This window comes from Chionomys nivalis, chromosome 4 (genome assembly GCF_950005125.1).
Source record: "Chionomys nivalis chromosome 4, mChiNiv1.1, whole genome shotgun sequence".
In the NCBI taxonomy this organism is placed as follows: Eukaryota; Metazoa; Chordata; class Mammalia; order Rodentia; family Cricetidae; genus Chionomys; species Chionomys nivalis.
The window spans coordinates 52,186,798-52,207,082 of record NC_080089.1 but is presented as its reverse complement, the minus strand read 5'-3'; the positions used below and the strand labels follow the sequence as shown (position 1 = coordinate 52,207,082).

The window sequence follows — 20,285 nt, the reverse complement described above, 5'->3', positions numbered from 1 at the left end:
CACAAAGACTGGCATGCTCGCTCTCCTCACACTTTGATGCACAATAAACAAATTGAAAAAGTACAGCCTGAAGGCTGTTGTTGAGAACAGTTCATGAAGTTTTGTTGTTTTGTTTTAATTTACCTTTCTAAATTTCTCTAAGAACCGCTTACTGAATGTCAGCTCAATGAATCTTCATGATTTCTCTATTTTAAATGAAGTCAGTGTTTAAGCAGTAATACAATATGTTTGAAGATACAAAGAGCCAAGATTTGAACCAGACGGTCTGACTTCTCTAGTCTAGGTCTTGTACTCTTAATTTCTGTGGTATAAGTTTAGTAAGGGACAGGGTTGATAGGAGTCATAGATTTCTTTTTCTGATTGAGATTTAAAGACATTGGTGAAGGCCGCTCCTAGTGACATTTTTTATTTGTTTGTTTCCTTTTTTTTTTTTTTTTTTGTATTTCATGTTGAAGCATCTTATACTGGCTAAAGAGCTGTGGGAAAAATGTCTGGGACATAAAACTACATTACAGATGGATCTAAATGAATGAAAAGAATTATGTAATATGTTGTACTATGAGATTATAGTGAAATTTGTAGAATTATAAATGGCTGACCTCTTTCTGGGTCACATTTGGTAAGGGTTCTCAAAAGCCTTGGAGTACTTTCTTTGCCTTAGTCCTTTGTGCAGACGTTGAGAGGAGAGAGATGAGATCTGGATGCGGTGGCACTCGCCTGAGATTGGAAGGCTCCTGCAGGTGGATCTTAAAAGTCAAGGTTTTCTGGGCTTTAGAGTAAGCCTAAGGCAATCTAAGCAATGTAGACCCTGCCTTAAAGAGAAGTTAGAAGAGGACTGACATTGGTCCAGTGGAAGAATTCGTGTCCTAACGTGCGTGAGCTCTAGAGTGCCTGCCGTGCACGTGTGAGGACCGGAGTTTGAGTCGTTGGCACCCGTGTACAAACACTTGGAAGTGACATGCCTCTGTCGTCCCAGGGCTGTGTGGTAGAGACGGGTAGAAACCTGAATAGATGAGGTCCAGGTTCAGTGAGAGACGAAGAGCAGGTGGGGAAGACACCAACAACACACTTGAAACATGCCAGGTAACTTGAGAACAGAAAATGGAAAACAAATGAATATCAATTCAGTAAAATTGTAATAAGTATTTAAAATGGTTAGGAATTATAAATAACATAAATATTAATATAATAAAGTCATGTTAATTGTGATTAGCTATAAGTGGACTGTTTCTTTGGTTTACGTTTTCTTACTCTTCTAGTTGTCAATTGGTGTAATTTGGTGCTTTCATGGAGTTTGGTGTTGCTCTAACTGGACTAGCATCTCTATGCTTTCCCAGGGATGATAGGATCTTTAGCCCTGAGGGCCAAAGACTGTTTCCCTCACTGGCTTCATTTTTCTACCTGATCTGTGCCCACTCCTTCCCAATCTTCCTTCCTCTCTCCCAACCTCTTTCCTTTCTTTTTTACCCTCCTTCCTTCCTCCCATCCTTCCTTCTTTGCAAACTTCCCTCCTTTGTCTTTCAAACTTTCTCTTCCTTTCCTCTCTTCCCTTTCTTCACAATCAGTTTTTAGCTAACTTTGAAGAAAATAATAGATATTTTTGTATGAAGAGACTTTTTTTTCACCTGAAGCAAAAAGTTTTTCTGTAGCCTAATAAGTAGAGTGTCCTGTTTCCTAATTTTCATAGACTGCTAAAGAATGTTTGAGTGTTACTGATTGACTTGAATTTACACCATGGGTCACCAGCAAACATGACTGTAATAAAAATACTCAAATGTCTTTCTTTTAAGAATAAAAGAAGGAAGACAATAATATAATGGTAAGCATATTTTAAAGTAGATTGATTTGCTAGAAGGTACAAAAGAAGTCTCTGAATTGGAATTAATGATATATTTTAAACACGAGGTAAGAGTTGAGACTGAGTTCTGTAGAAAATATCATTGCAATAAAACTGTTGTCTCTTGACAGCTAGGAAAAGTGGAGCACAAACTGTTCCGTTTATTATTATTATTGTTATTATTATTTTGTGTGTGTGTGTTTGTGTGTAAGTGCTTGATGTATGTGTGAGTACACTTGATATGCCCGTGGATGTCAGAGGACAACTTTGTGGAGTCAGTTTTCCTTTTCTGCATTCAGTTGGGCTCCAAGACCTGAGCTCAGGTTCCCAGGCTTTGATGATAGGCACCTTTACGCTCTTAACCATCTTCCCACCCCTGTTTTCAGTTCTTACGAAGGTACACCTTAATATTCTTGGTTCATTTTTGGATTACTTTTCACAGTGAGATCTTAGTGGAAGCTGGTGATAAAAAACCTTTCACCCCTGACTTAATTTCCTTTAGTAAACATGTAGTTTGTAAAAACTGGTGTATGCACCCATGGACGTTTGCATTTTTGTGGTTCTGTGTGTCTTTAGATAGGAATGGTTGATATGGTATCTCAAAAATATTAGACTAGACTTCGAGGTCTTTCGCCTGTGCCAGTTGTGTGATGTGGAAGATGGACACTGCGTCCTTCATAGAGTATATTTAACAGTGTTTGGAGCTCTACGTGACATGAACGATCATTTCAGTATATCAGATGATTAAAGAGATTTTTAGTTTTGAAGAAGTTGGTGGAAATACAGTATAGTTGAACATTCTGGTGAGCATTAAATTGGATCTTGTTGGTTGTGGAGCTGAAGACTTAGGAGAATACTGCAATGCCGAGTCTGAAGAGAATACTACTTTCTTTTTCTGTTTTAAAGAATATTTTAATGTATTTTTAACACAGTCATTAACTTTTAAAGTAGAAGTCTGACCCTTCATACATAAACAACACATTCTGAATTGACCATTTCAGTGAAGAGGTTAGCATATCTTCTGCTTGCTTTTTTCTCTGGTGGTTGAAAATGGCCATTAATGGGTTTAGAGATAATGAGAAAGCTTCGTGGGCCATGAGACTGAATAATTGAGTTGAATAAAGGCTAAATTAAAATTTGAAACTAATTAAAATTCTGTGTTAGGCTGTAATTAAAACCAGGTTTCCAGAAAGTGTTTGCTTTTGGAATTGAACATTAATATATAAAAAGTGATTTTGCCACAAAAATTGCTAAAGTTGGAGAATATGGCTTCATTACTTTTGTGCCTTACCAGGAAGAAATAAAGGGCGAGTCAGGTGTTACTGTCTCCAAGCATTTGCTGTTTTACTGGATTCTTTGGATTTTATAGCAAAGAAAAATTTTCTTTAGCCCACTTAACAAAATGATGTCCTCTTTGAGACAAGTGAGTGAAGATAGTTTGTTAGGGTTTGTCCTGTAGGACATATTGCCACTTCACAGCAATTGTCTTTAAGGCTTGATGTTTTGGTTCTCAAAAGCTTGACTTCTTTTATTTTAAGTAAAAAATTTGCAGTTGAAAGCACAGAAGATTTGTTATTAGAAAGTAGGCAAGCACCAGATAAGCCTTTTGTTTGTGGGTAGTAGGGAGGCTAGGAGAGAAGGTGGGAGTTTATGTATAACTTTTTCTTTTCTAGACTGCTGAGGAAAAATTCATTTTAGCTGTATTCCAATTCAGCCATTTTCACCTTTTTTTGTAGTTCTCAAAATTTTGAGTTACTTTAGATAGTGAACTGTGACTCCACTAGGGGGCAGCAGAGGCAAGCGTTTGCATTTCCTAGTTTTGGGATCACTCTAACAGCAAGCATGAAGCTGTAAACTAGTTAAAATTCCTAAATTGGGAAGGGCTCATGGTTTGCAGAAAATGCTCTTATTTTAGGGAATCAATGAGGTCCTTAACTTTCTGCAAACTGAAATAATAAAGACAATTTCCCTAAGAAATTAAGCCTAATGTGAATTTATTAGGTATGTGATAGGAATATTATTTTCAAATGAAATTTTCTATTCCTAAAAATTCACTTAGCTGGGAATTTTAAAATTCTACTGAGTCTGCTTCTCCCAAGGATGAAATTGCTTCCTTATATAGCTTTCTGCTTATGTCTGTTGATAACTGGACTTTAATAAAGGGCAAAGCAAATCTTTTGTCTGAAGCATTGAAGAGCTGAGATGAAATACAGCTGGTAGAGGCACAGAGGCAAGTAGGGGCTGATGTTTCTTAGGAGGCAGCTGGTTCTCAGGCGCGTCCTCTGCTCTTGTTCTCAAATGGTCTGCTCAATTCAGCAGGCCGCGTGGTCTTTTAAAACATAAGGCAAATTCTCTGACTCCTATGTGAGGGTTTCCCAGTTAAGTCAGTGACAGCCCCATACACTTTCCTTATCTGTCTGTCTGTCTATCATTTTTCTTTTCATTTCAGGTCTCGCTGCTGCTTATAAATGTTAGAAATGCTATTGCCTTAGCCCTTTTTATATTAGTTGTTTCTAAAGTACTGCTTTCCCACGGTTACCTGTGTGGCTTTCTGTTATCCTCCTCAAGCTATTCCTTTGCGTCCTTCTCTTTTTCTGTTTCATTTATCACATTTGGATATGTTAGAGCAATGAGTTGGCTTTCTTTTTCTTGTTCACTTTCCTCATTACTAGATTGTATTATAAAGGCTTTTTTTCTAAATTGGTGGCCAGCAAGCCCAAGAGATTCTCCTGTTTCCCCCGTTCTTTCCAGCACTGAGTTCTAGGCATGCAGTTATACCTAGCTGTTTACCTGGAGGTTGGGTGTCTGAACTCAGGTCTCCCCTCAAGCTGTGCAGCAAAGCTTGTGGCGCCTTTTCTGAGTTCACTCATGGTGCCACCTCAGCTTGTCCTCTGGCTTCTCTTTTGGGTTTGAGGCAGGGTTTCTTCATGTTGTCCAGACTGTCCTAGAACTCAGAAATCTACCTGCTTTGTCTCCCAAGTGTGTCCTACCACCGCCTGGCTTGCCCTCAGAGAGCAGACACAGCAGTTGCGATGTCTGTCATCTATCTTACTTGGTCAGGATGCATCTTTATTTTATATGCTGATAACTTCTGCCATCATGTATGGCTTAGTCTAGTGGCTAAAGGGGAATGTTTTGAATTTATACTTTTTTTTGTAGTGTATGAAGATGAGTAACTTTGAATCATACGATTTTGCATTTAAACAATGAGAAAGGTATTTACAACTAGCTCTTGAGTTCCGACAGATAATTAGATAACGGAGTGCTTATATATTCATATTTCTGTTTATAAGACAAATAAGCATGAAGACAAAAATATTCAAGTTTTCATTGATCTTTGAAATACTACCGTTTCCCTTGCAAAACTTGATTATCCTTCCCGTGTCTCTACAATTAATGTTAGACTGGCTTCTGTTTCTTCAAGGTTCATTTAAGGCTTCATTATTTCTGGACAGTTTTCTTAATATCTGGACTATTAGGTAATATTCTCTGTCATACTCTTACAGCATCCTCTGTATTACTAATCAAATCCTGTATTACTTTTTTTTTTTCCAGACAGGGTTTTTCTATGTAGCCTTGACTGTCCTAGAACTTACTCTGTAGACCAGGTTGGCCTTGAACTCACAGAGATCCACCTGTCTCTGCCTCCTGAGTGCTTGGATTTATTACTGTTTTTTTTTTAAATATCTGTTCATATTCAGTAAATAGCTAGCATGATATCTGTTTTCTCACCATTTTACTGCCAGACATATTAATAAGATTTAAAAAAAATAACAAATTATCTATAAAAGATAGCTTAACATTTGGTATATTTTAATCTTTTTCAGTCTGTTCATACAAGGATATATTTTTTCTTCATTAGAGTTGGATTTTAAAATTAATATGTAAGGTAAAAGCTTTCCTTTAGATTTCATAATAAAAGTGCAGTACCTTCTCTTAGTTAAGTTGCAAAAATCAATTTTTCTTTCAACATTTAATGATAAAATATTATTTGCAGACAGTATTATAGAATTTCTTGCAGAGGCATTTAGGGCAGTATAAAATCAGGCTTGAATGTACCTTTTAACTCATCTTCCCCGCTGTTCATTTTTTTATTCCAGCTGTGCACTTTCCCTTTTTTAGGCCTCTCTTTACTAAATCAGTCTTGCATTGTTGTCTGGTTTCTCCAAATGACCCAGCATTCTCTTAGAACACCGTGGGCCCCTTTGTGTCTGCCTTAAAGACCTGACTGAAGTTCATCTGCTGTGTCATATCTTTCCTCGGGAAGGGCACTTCTGAATAGTCATTCTCCACTTCTGAGTTGGTGGCGCTTGTTGCCTGTGACTGTCCTTTGTCATTCTTTGATCGTTGTCTGGAGTCTTGTGCTTCTGTGTGTTTGTTGCTTCTGCCTAGGAGCTTGTCATTTCTGTTTAGGATGAGTATTACATTGCTTGAGGACAGGACTCTGCTTCTGTGTGTTTGATTTTCCGTGAGTCATGTTCTCAGTAAGTAGTTACTTGGTAGTTGGTGCCCTTCAGATTTTATACCATGAGCGTAAAGACTGCTTTGAGATTATATTTTCTTCTGTGAAACGTTTTCCTAGATGTCCCATTTCATTCTCTTTTGCTGCTTGTGTCCCAGTTGGCACTGTGGGGTTAGTTTACTGTTCAGGCAGCACAAGTGATGTCAGTACTTTAGGGAGCCTTTGCCTGTGTCAGCACAGATCTCTGAGGGTGTGGTATAAAGTACGGCTTGGCTCTTGTGAGGGAAGAGCAGGAGACCGTATTTACCCGAGTAGGCCTGTTTCTTAAATTGACTTGAACAGTTTTATTTTAAAGGTATCAGTAAGATCCATAGGCAGATGAATTGATTTCTGTGTTTTGGTTCTTGAGACAAGAGTTTGCTGTTATCTCAGCCCTGCCTTGACCCTGCAGCGGTTCTTCTGCCTTAGCCTTCTGTGTTCAGAGATTACAGGCATATGTGTCAGTTTTCCCAAAACCCGATTTCTTCAGTGTATTTGGTTGCCATGTTTAATAAGTAATTTGTCATAATACTCTTGTGGTTGGGTGGAAGCAGTCTCCTTGATATATTTGTATGAACTTATTTTAAACTATCCCTTTGGGATTGGGCCTGTTGTTGCCTAAGGCTACATACAAAAGAAATGCCATCTTGGCCTACAAGATTGAGACCCCCATCTCAAAAGAGGAATTCTGTTTAATTGCTTCTTTTTTAGATGCTAGCTCTACTTTTGAAGTACAGTCTTAAAGGCAGTGGGAATTACAGCAAGTGGTTGAAATTTGATGCAAGGCAGCTAAAGTTCTACTTTTCTGACATCATGGAAGATTAAAGCGGGTTTTTCTAGAATTTACTAATTAAGTGATTTCATGTCATCTACTCTCTTGTCAAAATGTAAAATGAAGATTGTATTGATGCATTTGAAAATTTTTATTTTGTTTAGATACAAAGAAGATGGAGAAGCTTTACTAATTTTACTACCCTCGGAAGAACAAGGGATGGTGCAGCAGCTTCTCCAGAAGAAAGTACCTGTGAAGGAGATCAAGTAAGAGCTGGTTGTTCCTGTGTTGCTGTTAGCAGTGGGAACATGACATCATTGCCTGCACTGCCTTCTTCCTCCTGATCTATTCGACCATCTGGCTTCCGATTTAGAGGGGGAATAAAAGGACTTTAAAAAAGTCTTAGGAGAAGAAATTTGAGGTTGACAGCAAGTGTGAGGAGTACAAGCGCTCCACATTGCCCACCTCACACATGCCGTCTCCTCTATATCAGCACCCAGCACACTGCTGATTTGCTGCAGCTAAGGAGCTGCATTGATGTGTCAGTGTCACTCTGAGTCCCCAGTTCACAGGAAGTTCTCTTGGTGTTCCTGTAATTAGTATCTCAGAGAGTCGCCTTAAAGGAAGGAGTGTTTTGGCTCACGGGTTCAGTGGCTGTGTTGTTAAGGAAGGAGTGTTTTGACTCACGGGTTCAGAGGCTGTGTTGTTAAGGAAGGAGTGTTTTGGCTCACGGGTTCAGAGGCTGTGTTGTTAAGGAAGGAGTGTGATAGAGCAGAACAGAGCAGGTCATCTGGTGGTGGGCTAGGGAGCAGAGGAAGAATGCCTGAGCGTCATGTTTCTAGTTTTACTCAAGTCTACTCCATGAATGAATTTGTTTCTGTGGATTAGCCTTTTAATGCTGCATTTAAGTCCCTACTGTACTCCATCCAGATTATCTAGATTTTCTCCTGTAGTCTTTGCTAGAAATTTTGTGTGTGTACACTAGAGGCTGACGTCAGAATGCCTCCTTCAAATGCTTTCCTACCTTTTCTGAGATGAGGCCTCTCTCACTGACCCTGACTGGCTGGCCCGCTCCTAGGGTCTGTCTCTTCTCTGACTCCGCCCCTCAGGCCAGTGCTGGGGCTTCAGGTGTGTGAAGCTGTGTCTGTTTATCAAGTTGGTGTTGGAGATCCAGACTCAGGTTTTCCTGCTTGTGTAATACTTTGCCCAGTTAGCCGTCTCCTGAGCCCTTTCTGCTTTATATCTATATCTATGATTTATGTTGAATTTTTTTAAAGTATGTTCCAGGATTCATGTGTTTTACACGTCCAGTTCTAATATCATTTATTAGAAAGACTAACTTTGTTTCCTTATGTTGCTGTGGTTCTTTTGTCAAAGGTCTGTTGACTGTACATGTGCCTGTATTTGGGACTCTCTTCTCCTTGATTTGTTCTTTTGCCAGTTCCTGTACTGAACCTGGCAGCCCTGCAGCTTGTGTTTGGAATCAGTTTATTGATACCCATAAAATAACTGGCTGGTATTTGTATTGGTATTACATTGAATCTGCAGATCAAGTGAGAAATAGATTGAAACCATGACAAGATTGAATTTCCCTGAAACTGAATAATCATGGTTATTTGATTTCTTTAATCATAGTTTTTTGGGCTTTAAAATGTAGATCTTGCTTAGACTTTCTTAGCCTTTGGTATATTTGCATTCTGAAGCCTTGTTATAACATTTTGTTCCTTTCTTTTGATTTTCCAAGTAGGTTGTCATTTTACTTTCAAACAAGTATAGCTTTATTTTTTCCTCAATCAGTATGCTTTTAGTATTTCTTCTTTTTTTTTTTATTTACTACATTGAAAAGTAGAGGTCCCTGCTTTTTTATTTCCTTGTCATTTTGTGTGTATGGCTGTTTGCTTTCATGTATGTTCTTTGTGCTGTATTTCTGGTGCCGGTGGGAGCCAAAAGAGGGTGTCAGATCATCTGGATCTGGAACTACAGATGATTGTGAGCTGCCATGTGGGTGTTGAGAATTGAACCCAGGTTCTCTGGAAGAGTGGCTATTGCTCTGTTAACTGCTGAGCCTTCTCTCCAGCACCCCCTGCTTTGTTCTTAATTTTAGGGGGGAAACTGGAAGATTCGCACTTCTGCTAAGGATGATGTTAAGTCTAACCTTCATTTTTTTAAGAGACGTTACAAGTTTTTTATTTACGGTTTATAAATAACTTGTTTTTATTACTTACCTTTATATATATATAATATATATATATTGAAGTGATAGGTTATATTAATTTATCTATTGAATGTTAAAACAAACATAGTAGTGGTAAAGAATTATTTATTGGTTGAATGATTACTTCATTGATTGATTGAGATAGGGTCTCAATGTATCCCAGGCTACCTTTAAATGTACTGTGTGTGTAGCTTAAGTGGTCTCCACTTCCCAAATGCTGATATCATTGGCATTTACCACCACATCTGACTTTAGTTGACTTCTTCTTGAAAATATTATAGAAATTTGTTTGTGCTTGTGTTGTTAATGTTATGTGTGTAGTATACATGTGCATGTATGCCTGTACATGTGTCTCTTTCTCGTGGAGGCACGAGGTTCAATTGGTGTCTTTCCTTGATTACCATACTCCATCTTTGTTTTTTGAGACAGTCTCTCGCTCTGAACCTGAAGCTCATCACTCTGACTAGTCTGACAGCCTACCTAATGAATGAATGGCAGCCCACCTAATGAATGAATGGCAGCCCACCTAATGAAACTGCCTTCAGTTTATGTCCGTCCTCCCCCAAAGGGCTGAGGTTACAGACACACACTACAATGCCCCCAAAGGGCTGAGGTTACAGACACACGCTACAATGCCCCCGAAGGGCTGAGGTTACAGACACACACTACATGCCTCCGAAGAGCTGAACTTAGACCCTTATGCATACGGGGCAGGCACTTTACCAGCCGAGTCATCTCCCCAGCTCTGACCCCTTCAAAATACTATTTATATTGAAACAGCTTTGCAGAATGCAGCAGAGAAAAATAAGAGAAAGGAGAACTTCTTAGTTTCAAGGAGCATTGAAGGTTTGAAAGGATGATACCTCTTGAATAAAATCATTTTGTGGGTGGTTCTTTCATTTCAAAGGAACATAATCTCCTTTTATTGAGGATGTGTACATTGGGCATAGTGGAATCCATCAGAGTCTTACTTGTATTGGAGACATTGAAAAATAGTTTGATTTGTCTAAAAGTAATTTGAACTGTTAGATAGTGAAAGAGCTGGTTGAGAATATAGAAGATAAAAATTGACCACATATTAAGTTTTGAGGTGAGTAGCTTTGTGTGTTTTGAAAAATTTCTCTATTAATAAAGGAAAAACAACTTCATCTACTCTTATTATTTCCCTGTTGCTACTCTAGTGTTGGAGTAATGTAATAATTTAGTTTGAAATTAGAAAAACAAAAGGTGTCTCTTGGTCTATAGATGAGAAATAATGTTAAACACTCAAGTCAAATTGAAAATGCTGTCTATTCTGTTTTTAAAATTGAGATTTTTTTTTAGTTTAACCATTTTTATTTATTTTTTATTAAAAAGAATCAATCCAGAAAAACTTATTGATGTTCAGAAAAAGCTAGAGTCATTTTTAGCCCAAGATCAAGATTTAAAAGAAAGAGCTCAAAGGGTAAGTCAACTTTGAATCCAGTGTTTTCTTTTTGGAATGAGTTTATATAATCAGTGTTGCATGGTCATAGCTAAAAGGTTTAAACAGTAAAAATTAATTCTAAAATTAATTCTTAATTTTTAAAAGTGTTTCTTAAAATTTACCTTAATTTAAAAAAGTATTTCTTAAATTTACCTGTGTTTAGTCTTATTAGAGACACAGGGGAAGTTCTAAGATGATTTTTAAGTTTGTGTCTAGTATACTTGAGAAACTTAACTTATTTTTTCAATGAAATTATTATAAGTTCTGATTGCATTTTCTGGTGGAGAGATTAATATTGTCTTTACTAAACTTAATTTCTTGGTGGCATAGAATTTTAGCAAATTATCTCCAGCAATGAAATTTGAATCTATTAATATGGCTTACTATTCTTGAATAGCTTTTCTGAACTAAAAAAGTCTTAATGAGAAATTGCCTACACTGACATTTTATTATGATGTACATATGACATTTTGAAATGTGTGCACATTCTGGAATGGTCAAGTAAGACTAATCAATCTTCAGATCAGTTATTTGTGAGGAGAAATGTTTGGAATTAAAAAATCACATGATCCTGAAAACATTGATAGTGTTGTGATTTACTACATGACTGGCAGGTTATTTGTTTATTGGTTCAGGAGATAGAAAATGCTGAAAAGATGTAGTTTCACTGGTTTAAGCATATAGAATATTAGCCATCTAGAACAAAAAATAAAGATTAGCACGCTGAAATAGACAATGTGCCTTATTGGTGTCACACATGGTTAAGCGAAATGGCTGTTTCCCCAGCACCATCATGCTATCTGGTTTCAGAAAAATGACTTTCTAGCTTTTGATTAATCTTGATGGAACAAAACCTATAAGCACGTGGTATTATTTCTTGTGAGTGATTGCAGAGGAAAAATACCTTTGAACCAGCACCATTCATTGTTAATGCCTTTGGAGACAGGAGATGGTTTGTTAGGAGATTAGTTGGGTAGAAAAGATTGGTGTGAATGTAGAGATACAGAAGAAAATACAAAGTTTAAGAAATATGGACAGAAGGATTAAATATACTTTATCAAATTTTTATATGTGTACTGTATATATTCTTTGTGTGCATGTGTGTGTGTAGGTGTGCGTACATGTGTATGCACATATGTGTGGAGGCCAGAGGTCAGTTATGGGTGTCTTCTTCAATCATTCTCTAACCTTATTTTTTTGAGAAAAAGTCTCTTACTGTACCTGGAGCGATGCATCTGGCCAGGCTTGGACTAACTGGGCTGCATGTTGCAGGGATCCTTCTGTTACTGGCTTCCCAGTGCGGGATTACAGGCACATTCTGCATGCCCAGCCTTTTAATGTGGATGCCGGGCATTCAGACTCCAGTTCTCAAGCTTCGATGGTCAGTACTTTACTGACTGTGCCATCTCCCTAACCCTTCACAAATTATTATTAAAGTAAAAGTACTTGCTGAGATGTATTTTGTTATCAATTTGTTTCACAAACTGATAGGATCAGGATGACATAGCGGTGTCATGAGCATAGCTTTATTTAAAAAAAGTAGAAATAAAAATTTCCAGGATGATGGTAAATTATTTGAAATCACAATATAAAAGGGAAAACAACCTTTCTGTCAAAATTTGCCTCACTTATAGTGAAATTTTATTTTATTGAAAAAATTATTTTTTGACTATTACAGTAGTATTATCAACAAAAAACATTTATATGCATGTGCTATATTTCATAACATATTCTGGGCGTTCTATATGGATTTCTCATTGTCATAACACTTAGTTATTACTGTTATATTTTTGATAGATGAGAAAATTTCAATTTAGAAAAATTCTGACTTTTGCTCATTTAATAACATGTAATCAGTACAGATACTCTATCTGTATTATTCTATTGCCTGTGTTAGTTCATTGCACTTCATTATAATTAAGTAGTGCTAATTAATATTCAGTAGCTTTTTGGGAAGTTGAAGATTTTCTCATTTGAGGTAAGATTTTATGTAGCCCTGGTTGGCCTTGAATTGCCAATATCTATCTCTACCTCCCAAGTGATGGAATTGCAGGCAGTGCACCACCATGCACAGCAACGTAATATTTTGTATTGTGTTGGAATAAAATGCAAAATCTTTCCTAATATTACACTTGTATCAGTTTATTTTTCTGTGTATGCAAATTAGAGTTTGTTGACCTAGTTTGTATTTTTTCACTACTGCTGCACTATCTCTTAGTTTTCTATTGGTTTAGGCTAATTCCTAATTTTTTATTTTACAGTGCTTTGTCTCCTACATACGTTCAGTATACCTTATGAAGGATAAAGAAGTTTTTAACGTGAGCAAATTACCTATTACTGAATATGCCCTGTAAGTATTGGTAGCAGCTGTGACAAAGCTAGAGGCATTGCGCCTAGGGTTTCCTCTAAGAGTCTGCTCTTTACCTTAGAACAGTCTGTTGAAAATCTGCAGAGAAGTATGTCAGATTAACTCTTGGAAACTCTTATGGACACTTTCCGTTACTGTTGCAAGATGTTGCAAGATTTAGTGACTCAGGTTGCTGAATGTATGGAAGGACTAACTGGTTTTGTTGGAATAGTTGTGAGATTACAAAAAACGAAAATAACCTTTTAACTTTTAAACTCCCTCTTTGTTGGAGTCCTATCTATGGGAAATGCATTGACCAAATCTTTTAAGTACCCTTGAGCTTTAATATAGATTAATGTTTATCTTAGGTTTCCAAGATAAAATATGCGTTAGGCAAAGTCTGAATGCTTGGCTTGTTTTCTAGGAATTTGAATGCCTTTACTTCTTCATTGAGTTTAACAAAGAACATTTAAAAAGTATTTTATTTGAGGATTTCATACATGAGAATATTTATATCCTTTCCATTTTCTCATAACAAAAAATTTGACTTAGGTAAGCTATTGTTTTCTCTTCTGTTAGATTCTACATTTAATATTATATGATCTGTGAGTTGTAAACCCCCCTTTTTTTAGATAGCATTACTATTTTAGTATTGGATGGGAAAAATCCTGTGCCACGGAAAACATGCTTTTGTTTCCTTATGCTTATTTACTAGTTCCGAGTTCATCATTTTTAATATGATGCAAAGATTTGGGGTTTTGGCTACTGTTGTATTTTATGTGAAGTTCAGTGTGTTTTTTCTGGTTGCTGCAATATTCACAAATGATGGGCATAGGTTTTGAATACTGCAGGGTCATATATAGCAGCTGTCTTGCTGCATCAAACTAGTAAATGTCCTGTTTGTTGTTGAGGACTTGCTTCTGGTGATGTTTATACAAGGCAAATAGTTATGTTAAGTCTGAGTTATCATTATAGTTTGACTTTGCTTCTAGTTTATGTTGATACTCAGATGTATAATTTTCTTGAGGTGTAGGATTTTCTTTAGAAGCCTATGATAACTAAAGCATTTGCCATGTTTATAAGATAGAAGGTTAAAAATATACTAGGGAAATACTTTGAGTGGCCAATGTATGGAGGCCATTTCATTCAATGATAGAATTGCATGTGCATATATACTCTTGTCTTGAAGGAATTCAGGTTTTAGTTTCTGAAAACCATGTTACTGTACTGCATTATTAGAAATCGTCTGGTATTGTCTCACCCTTCATATCATGATGGCAGTAATGATAGAAATAACTGCCACAGGTGCCTATTTATTATTTTCACTGTATTGCATGTTTGTTAACTTTATCACAACTCTATTAGGTAGGAATTCTCAATCATTACATTTTGCAGATAAGAAAACTTTCTTGAGAGTTGAATATTCTTGAGATTATACAACTACTAAATGACAGAGCTGTGCATTTTGAACCTTAGCTCTGTTTCTGAGTTTGTGATTTTCAATAATGAACTTTACAGTTTCTATTATGAATTATATAGGGGGAAAACAGTAGATAAAGCTGCCATTTATTTATTTATTTATTTGTTTGTTTATTTATTTGGAGGCTTTGTCTCACTATGGAGCCTTGGCAGACCCGGAACTGTCCTCTAACTCACAGCAATATGTCTGCCTCAGCTTCCTGAGTACTGGGTTTAATAAGAGTAAAGGGGTATGCTGCCACGCCTAGCTTAACCTCTGCTTTTTAAAAGTTGTGTTTCTATCCACATACCATCACTATAATGAAATAATTACCTTTGTTCTCTTCATTCTTGAAGGTCTCTTGGTCTTGCTGTCGCTCCACGGATAAGATTTCTTCAAAAGATGGAGAAGCAGCCCAACACAGGAGTGGTGAGGAATCAAGTCACTGAAACAATTGAGCCCAGGGTTCCCTCCCTCAGCAATGACGAAGTAGAAGAATTTCGAGCTTATTTCAGTGAGAAAATGTCCATCCTTCACAAAAGTGGAAAGCAACTACAAGAGACAGAATCCAGGTTGGCCAGTGGTGAGAGTGAAGAACAGGACGAAGATACAGAAGATGAAGAAATGGAAGAGCAACTGGGAAAAGCAGGAGAGCCTCATACTGAATCCGTTCTCAAAATTGAAGAGGCACAGGAGGATGCCAAGGAAGGCCCTGTGCAGTTCTTAGTCAGAGATGATGATGAGGAAGATGGACCCGATGCTGATTTCCTCACGGTGAAGCGGCGTGATGTGTTTGGGTTGGATCTTAAAGAGAATCAAGCATTGTCGGTAAGTTTACTCCAAATGGAGTCTTCTCTTGCCTCTTTACTCTGTGCTAATTGTAGCCTTTGCAAAGTCATGAGAAGAGCAACTAAGAGGAGCTTAGGGTGAGGGTACTCTTCATTTCTGTTTGTGTTTACAGGAAAAGTGTCAAAGAATTCTCATACTCTTCCTAACTTCAAAGCTTGAGGTTGTCAATCAGTCTTTTTTAATGGTTTTTACTGCCATGTTTTGAAAGTGGTTGTAGTAGAGATTGTGACATGAAGGGCAGTGAGGGTTATTGTCACGTTGTGATAATCCTTCACTATGAGTCACCATCCAGTCTCTCGATGGACCACGTTAGTATGAACAGCAGTTGTAATTATGTGCACTTTAAAAAAATTATTATTTTCTTCATATGTAAGTTTATTTTTATTTTGATCAGATTCACCCCTTCATTGCTTCATGTCTATGCATGTATAATTATGGCCTCTCTCCGTGATATATCTGTGTCTCTGTGTGTGTGTGTGTGTGAATCTTTCTGTCTATTTATATCTACATCTGTAACACGAATAATAAAAGCCCAGAGATAGATTGGGATTCAACCTGAAGATTAGAAAAGCAAAGCAGCCAAACCACTAGAGAGTTTTTACCTCTATGAAATCTTCACACTGAAAGAGAGCGAGTTCCTGTCTCATCCTGCCTTATATTCCTCTCTAGTGCTAGTATTAAAGGCGTGCACCACCACCTCCAGGCCCCTATGACTTAACTAGTGTGGCTGTTGGAATTAACAGTTTGTGTCACCTCTGCCTGGCCTGTATGGCTGACTAGTGTGGTTGTTTTGTGTTCTGATGTTCAGGCAAGCTTTATTAAAATACAAATGAAATATCACTACATGCACCTGTGTCTATATCTATCTCCATATCATCTGTTTCCTCCTTCTTATATATAACCGACCAAATCATTTTAGTGTTTCCTGCATGCTTGTGGGTGTTCAACTGTCCTCTAGAGCAAAGAAACCTACCTGGGACCTTACCACTGAAGGAAGCTGTTTTCTCTCTCTCCAAGAGCTGTTGGCTATTAGTATTTCATCTTTCTGAATATGAAATGACTTCATTTGTTTAAAGATTATCTATTTTATGCTCGTGAGTGTTTTGCCTGCATGTGTGTTAGCATTTCATGTATGTGGTATTTGTGGAAGCCAGAAGAACTTGGAACTGGAGTCAGGGATGGTCGTTAGCCATTAGTTGGTTGCTGGGAACTGAACTTGGATTCTCTGTGAGGGTAACAAGTGTTCTTAAACACTGATTCTCTAGTCTCATGAAATTATCTACCTACCTACCTATCATCTACCTGTCTATTTTTATTTTATGTGCATTAGTGTTTTGCCTGCATGCATGTATATCAGGGCGTTAGATCCCTTGGAACTGGAGTTGCAGACAGCTGTGAGCTACCATTGAACCTGGGTCCCTAGAAGAGCAACCAGTGCTCATAATCACTGAGCCATCTCCCCAGTCCATGAAACTTATTTTTAATGAGATACTTGCTTTTGAGAACCGAGTTAGTATCTTAAGTAGAAATTTCTCATGACTTTTGGTGAGCTCCTGAAAGAATTGAGTGAAAAATTCAGCCTGACTCTTACTCATCCTAGAGTGTTTCTAAAAATCGCAAGTTACAGCTAGTCCTGATTTTGAACCAGGAAACTTTGGCAAGTGTTTCCTAAAGTAACTACAGATACAAAGTGGCTGATAGGCTTATTGAGCCTGACTTATCGAGAGGGATGGTTTATAAAAAGCATGTCATTTCCTGAATACCCTGTGAAGTAGGTGCTGATTGTATAGTGTGGAGCAAAATCCCATACTTACCTATTCTGCTTTAAATTAAGCTATTTAAAGTCTGTGATTACTTTAAGTAAATGAAATAAGAATAAGGCATTGGATTTTATTCTAGTCTGTTAAGACAGTGTGATGATTGATGTTGATTGTCAGCTTGACTGGATTGAGAGTCATCAGAAAGATTTGTACAGCGCACTGTCTATAAAACACCTTTCTAAAAAGGTAAATTTGTATAATAGATAGTAAAAAAATCTCTTACGAACTACATTTTGGCTTGATAAAAAAGGTTTTAATAATATTAACAATCTAGAGTGAAACTGTTCATTATTAAAACATTGCTTCATCCCCTTTGTATTAAGTTACTGCATTCTGTTCTTAACCTCTGATTTAACTTTTGTAGTTTTCATGATGACACGTAGATAGAACCATAGAGTTTGTAAGATCGTGTGTGTGCTTGCTTTTACTGTAGTCATCAGTCCCTTGTTCCTTTTAGTTGCTGAGCTCTACTTCATAGTATGAGGATTTGCAAGATGTTTATCAGTAGGCATTGTTCACAATTTTTGGTAATTATGACAAAAGCTATGTTTGCACAACCTTTTTTCATTTTTTTGGAATGTGTGTAAACTAGTGGGGTAGATACATGTCAGGACGTAAGGCAAGTAAGTATGTGTTTTTCTTGTAGAGAAGCTCTATAGTTACTTACCAAATGGGTTTGTTTGAACATTTGTGAATCTTTAAAACTCTCAATATTGCTTGTTTTTAAATCCAGCTACATAGCCAAGTCTATTAAATTTTTATGGTGTTTCCCTTGTGACGACTAATGGTGAACGTCCTCTCACCCTATATTTGCTGTCTTTATGTTTTGTGTGGTAAAATATCTATCTTTTGCTTTTTAAGAAATTGTATTGCTTATTTGACTGGGTTGTTTATGTATTATAGATACATATCCCTCATTAGATGTGTTTTGCTAGTATTTTCTTTCAGTTATGTCTTACAAAGAGCAGAGTGTTAAAGTTTGAAGTGTTTATTATCTTTTATAATTTATAAGTATCATATCTGTTAAGTTTGTGGTCAATAGAATGTTATGAAAATCTTGTACTATATTTTCTTTCAGAACTCTTAGAGATTTAGCCTTTTATTAAGAACTAAAATTTATTTCAACTTAGTTTTTGTGAATAGGTCTAAGTCAGGGGCCAACTTAAACTTTTTGGTTCTTGTTTATTGGTATTCAATAGATTCCTTACCTTTCATAGGAAAGATGATGCCTTTTTTCCATTGAATTACCTTGACTCCTTGTTGAAATCAGTTGAAAGACACTGTGTGTGTGTATGTGTGTGTGTTGTGATTTCTTCTGTGTTTTATTTTGACTAATGGCATCTGTCATGATTGTAGTAGCTTTGTGGTAAACCTGAAATCAAATTACTTTCTGTTTTTCAATTTGGTATCCTTTTCTCCACTATACATTGTAGATGGATGTTTTTTGTCATGCCTGGTCCCACAGCCATTCAGTCCCAAATAAACACACAGAGGCTTATGTTAATTATAAACTGTCTGGCCTATTGTTCAGGCTACCTATTGTTACTAGCTACCTCTTACAACTTAAATTGACCCATAATTCTTACCTATGTTTCGCCACGTAGCTTGGTACCTTTTCTAAGTAAGGCATTCTCTCTTGCTTCCTTTGCCTCTGGATGACTACTGTGTGTCTGCCTTTTTTCTTCTCAGAATTCTCCTAGTCTGGTTGCCCCACCTATACTTTATGCCTGGCTACTGACTAATCAGTATTACACCAATATGAAGAGCATTAATCCATAACAATACATGTTGGCTTTTTTGGTGCCATTACATTTTCATAGGTTTTTAAATTAGCTATTTGATTTGTACACAAAGCCTGCTGGTGTCTTCATTAACACTGCATTGAGGTTTTAAATCTATTTGAAGCCAATTGACACCTCAATTCCGAGTCTTTTAAAGATTCTATGACTATGATAATCTTCACTTATTTCTTTTTTTAGGTCTCCCTTACTCCCTTTCAGAATTGCCTACACATACCACACACATATTTTGTTAGATTAGTCTTTTATTATTTGGTATTTTTTCTGTACTATTTTGCATGAAACTTAAAAAATTTCAGTGTGTAATTTTTTTCTGGTCACCATACAGAAATACAATTTGTTTTTGTGTATCAGTTATTTTAAACTGACCTATTCTGGTGACATTTTTTTTTCCTTGGTAGTTCTTTGAAGTCATCTTTGTAATCACCTTTATGTGTGAACACCAAAATAATAACAATAATTTTTAACCTTCTGTACATCTTTTGTTTCATTTTCTTGCCTGATTATAATTGATTAGGCCCTTAAGAGTGGGAGAGTTAAGGATAGATACCAAAATGTTGTTCTTGATCTCAGATGAGAGAAACATTCAGATTTTACCCTGGTATCTGATGTTAGCTTCCAGTTGTTTTGTTTTATGGGAAAGTTCCATTTGATTCCTAGTCTAGTAATATTTTTTTTTTACCATAAATGGATGACAAATTTTGTCGTGTTTTTTTGTAATTATTAAGGTGATAACTCTCGTCTGTTGATAACAATGTATTGACTGTTTTCTACCCTAGTATTAACCCAGTTTAATCCTGTGGAAAAGCCTTCACATAAGCATGTTTCTTTTCCTTTGTTAGAGTGCTGGGTTCTATTTAATAATGGATATTTTGTTAGGGACCTTTGTTTCTGTTGTCACAGAGAAAATTTATTTTCTTTCTTGACCTGTCTAAATACTATATATTTTAAAGGCTTTTGTTTTATTTTGTCAAATAATCTAACAGAATAGTCATGTTGATCATGGTCATGTTCTCCCTGTCATTGTCATTGTCTACCGCTATCGAATTCAAACAGATTGTTTGAATTCCTTTTTAGGTTTACTTGTAGAAAATTGGCATTTTGAAGCTGTATAAGAATTATTTGGTTGAAAGATATTATTGAATTTTTATAATCAGGAGCATAAATGATTTACTATTAATAATTCGAAATGATAGAGCAGGCCCAGCTTTGTGATTTAGG

General features: G+C 36.6%; 1 protein-coding gene across 2 annotated transcripts in view; it reads left to right on the top strand.

Moving 5' to 3' along the window:
• The window catches only part of Ddx10 (DEAD-box helicase 10), a 167,358-nt gene that overhangs the window by 27,071 nt on the left and 120,002 nt on the right, over positions 1-20,285 (top strand). For both annotated transcript variants that reach the window (XM_057768914.1, XM_057768913.1), the window contains exons 10-13: positions 7,275-7,376; positions 10,682-10,769; positions 13,052-13,140; positions 14,953-15,424. In XM_057768914.1, the coding sequence (XP_057624897.1) occupies positions 7,275-7,376; positions 10,682-10,769; positions 13,052-13,140; positions 14,953-15,424 (751 nt within the window). The remainder of the gene's footprint in view (positions 1-7,274; positions 7,377-10,681; positions 10,770-13,051; positions 13,141-14,952; positions 15,425-20,285) is intronic.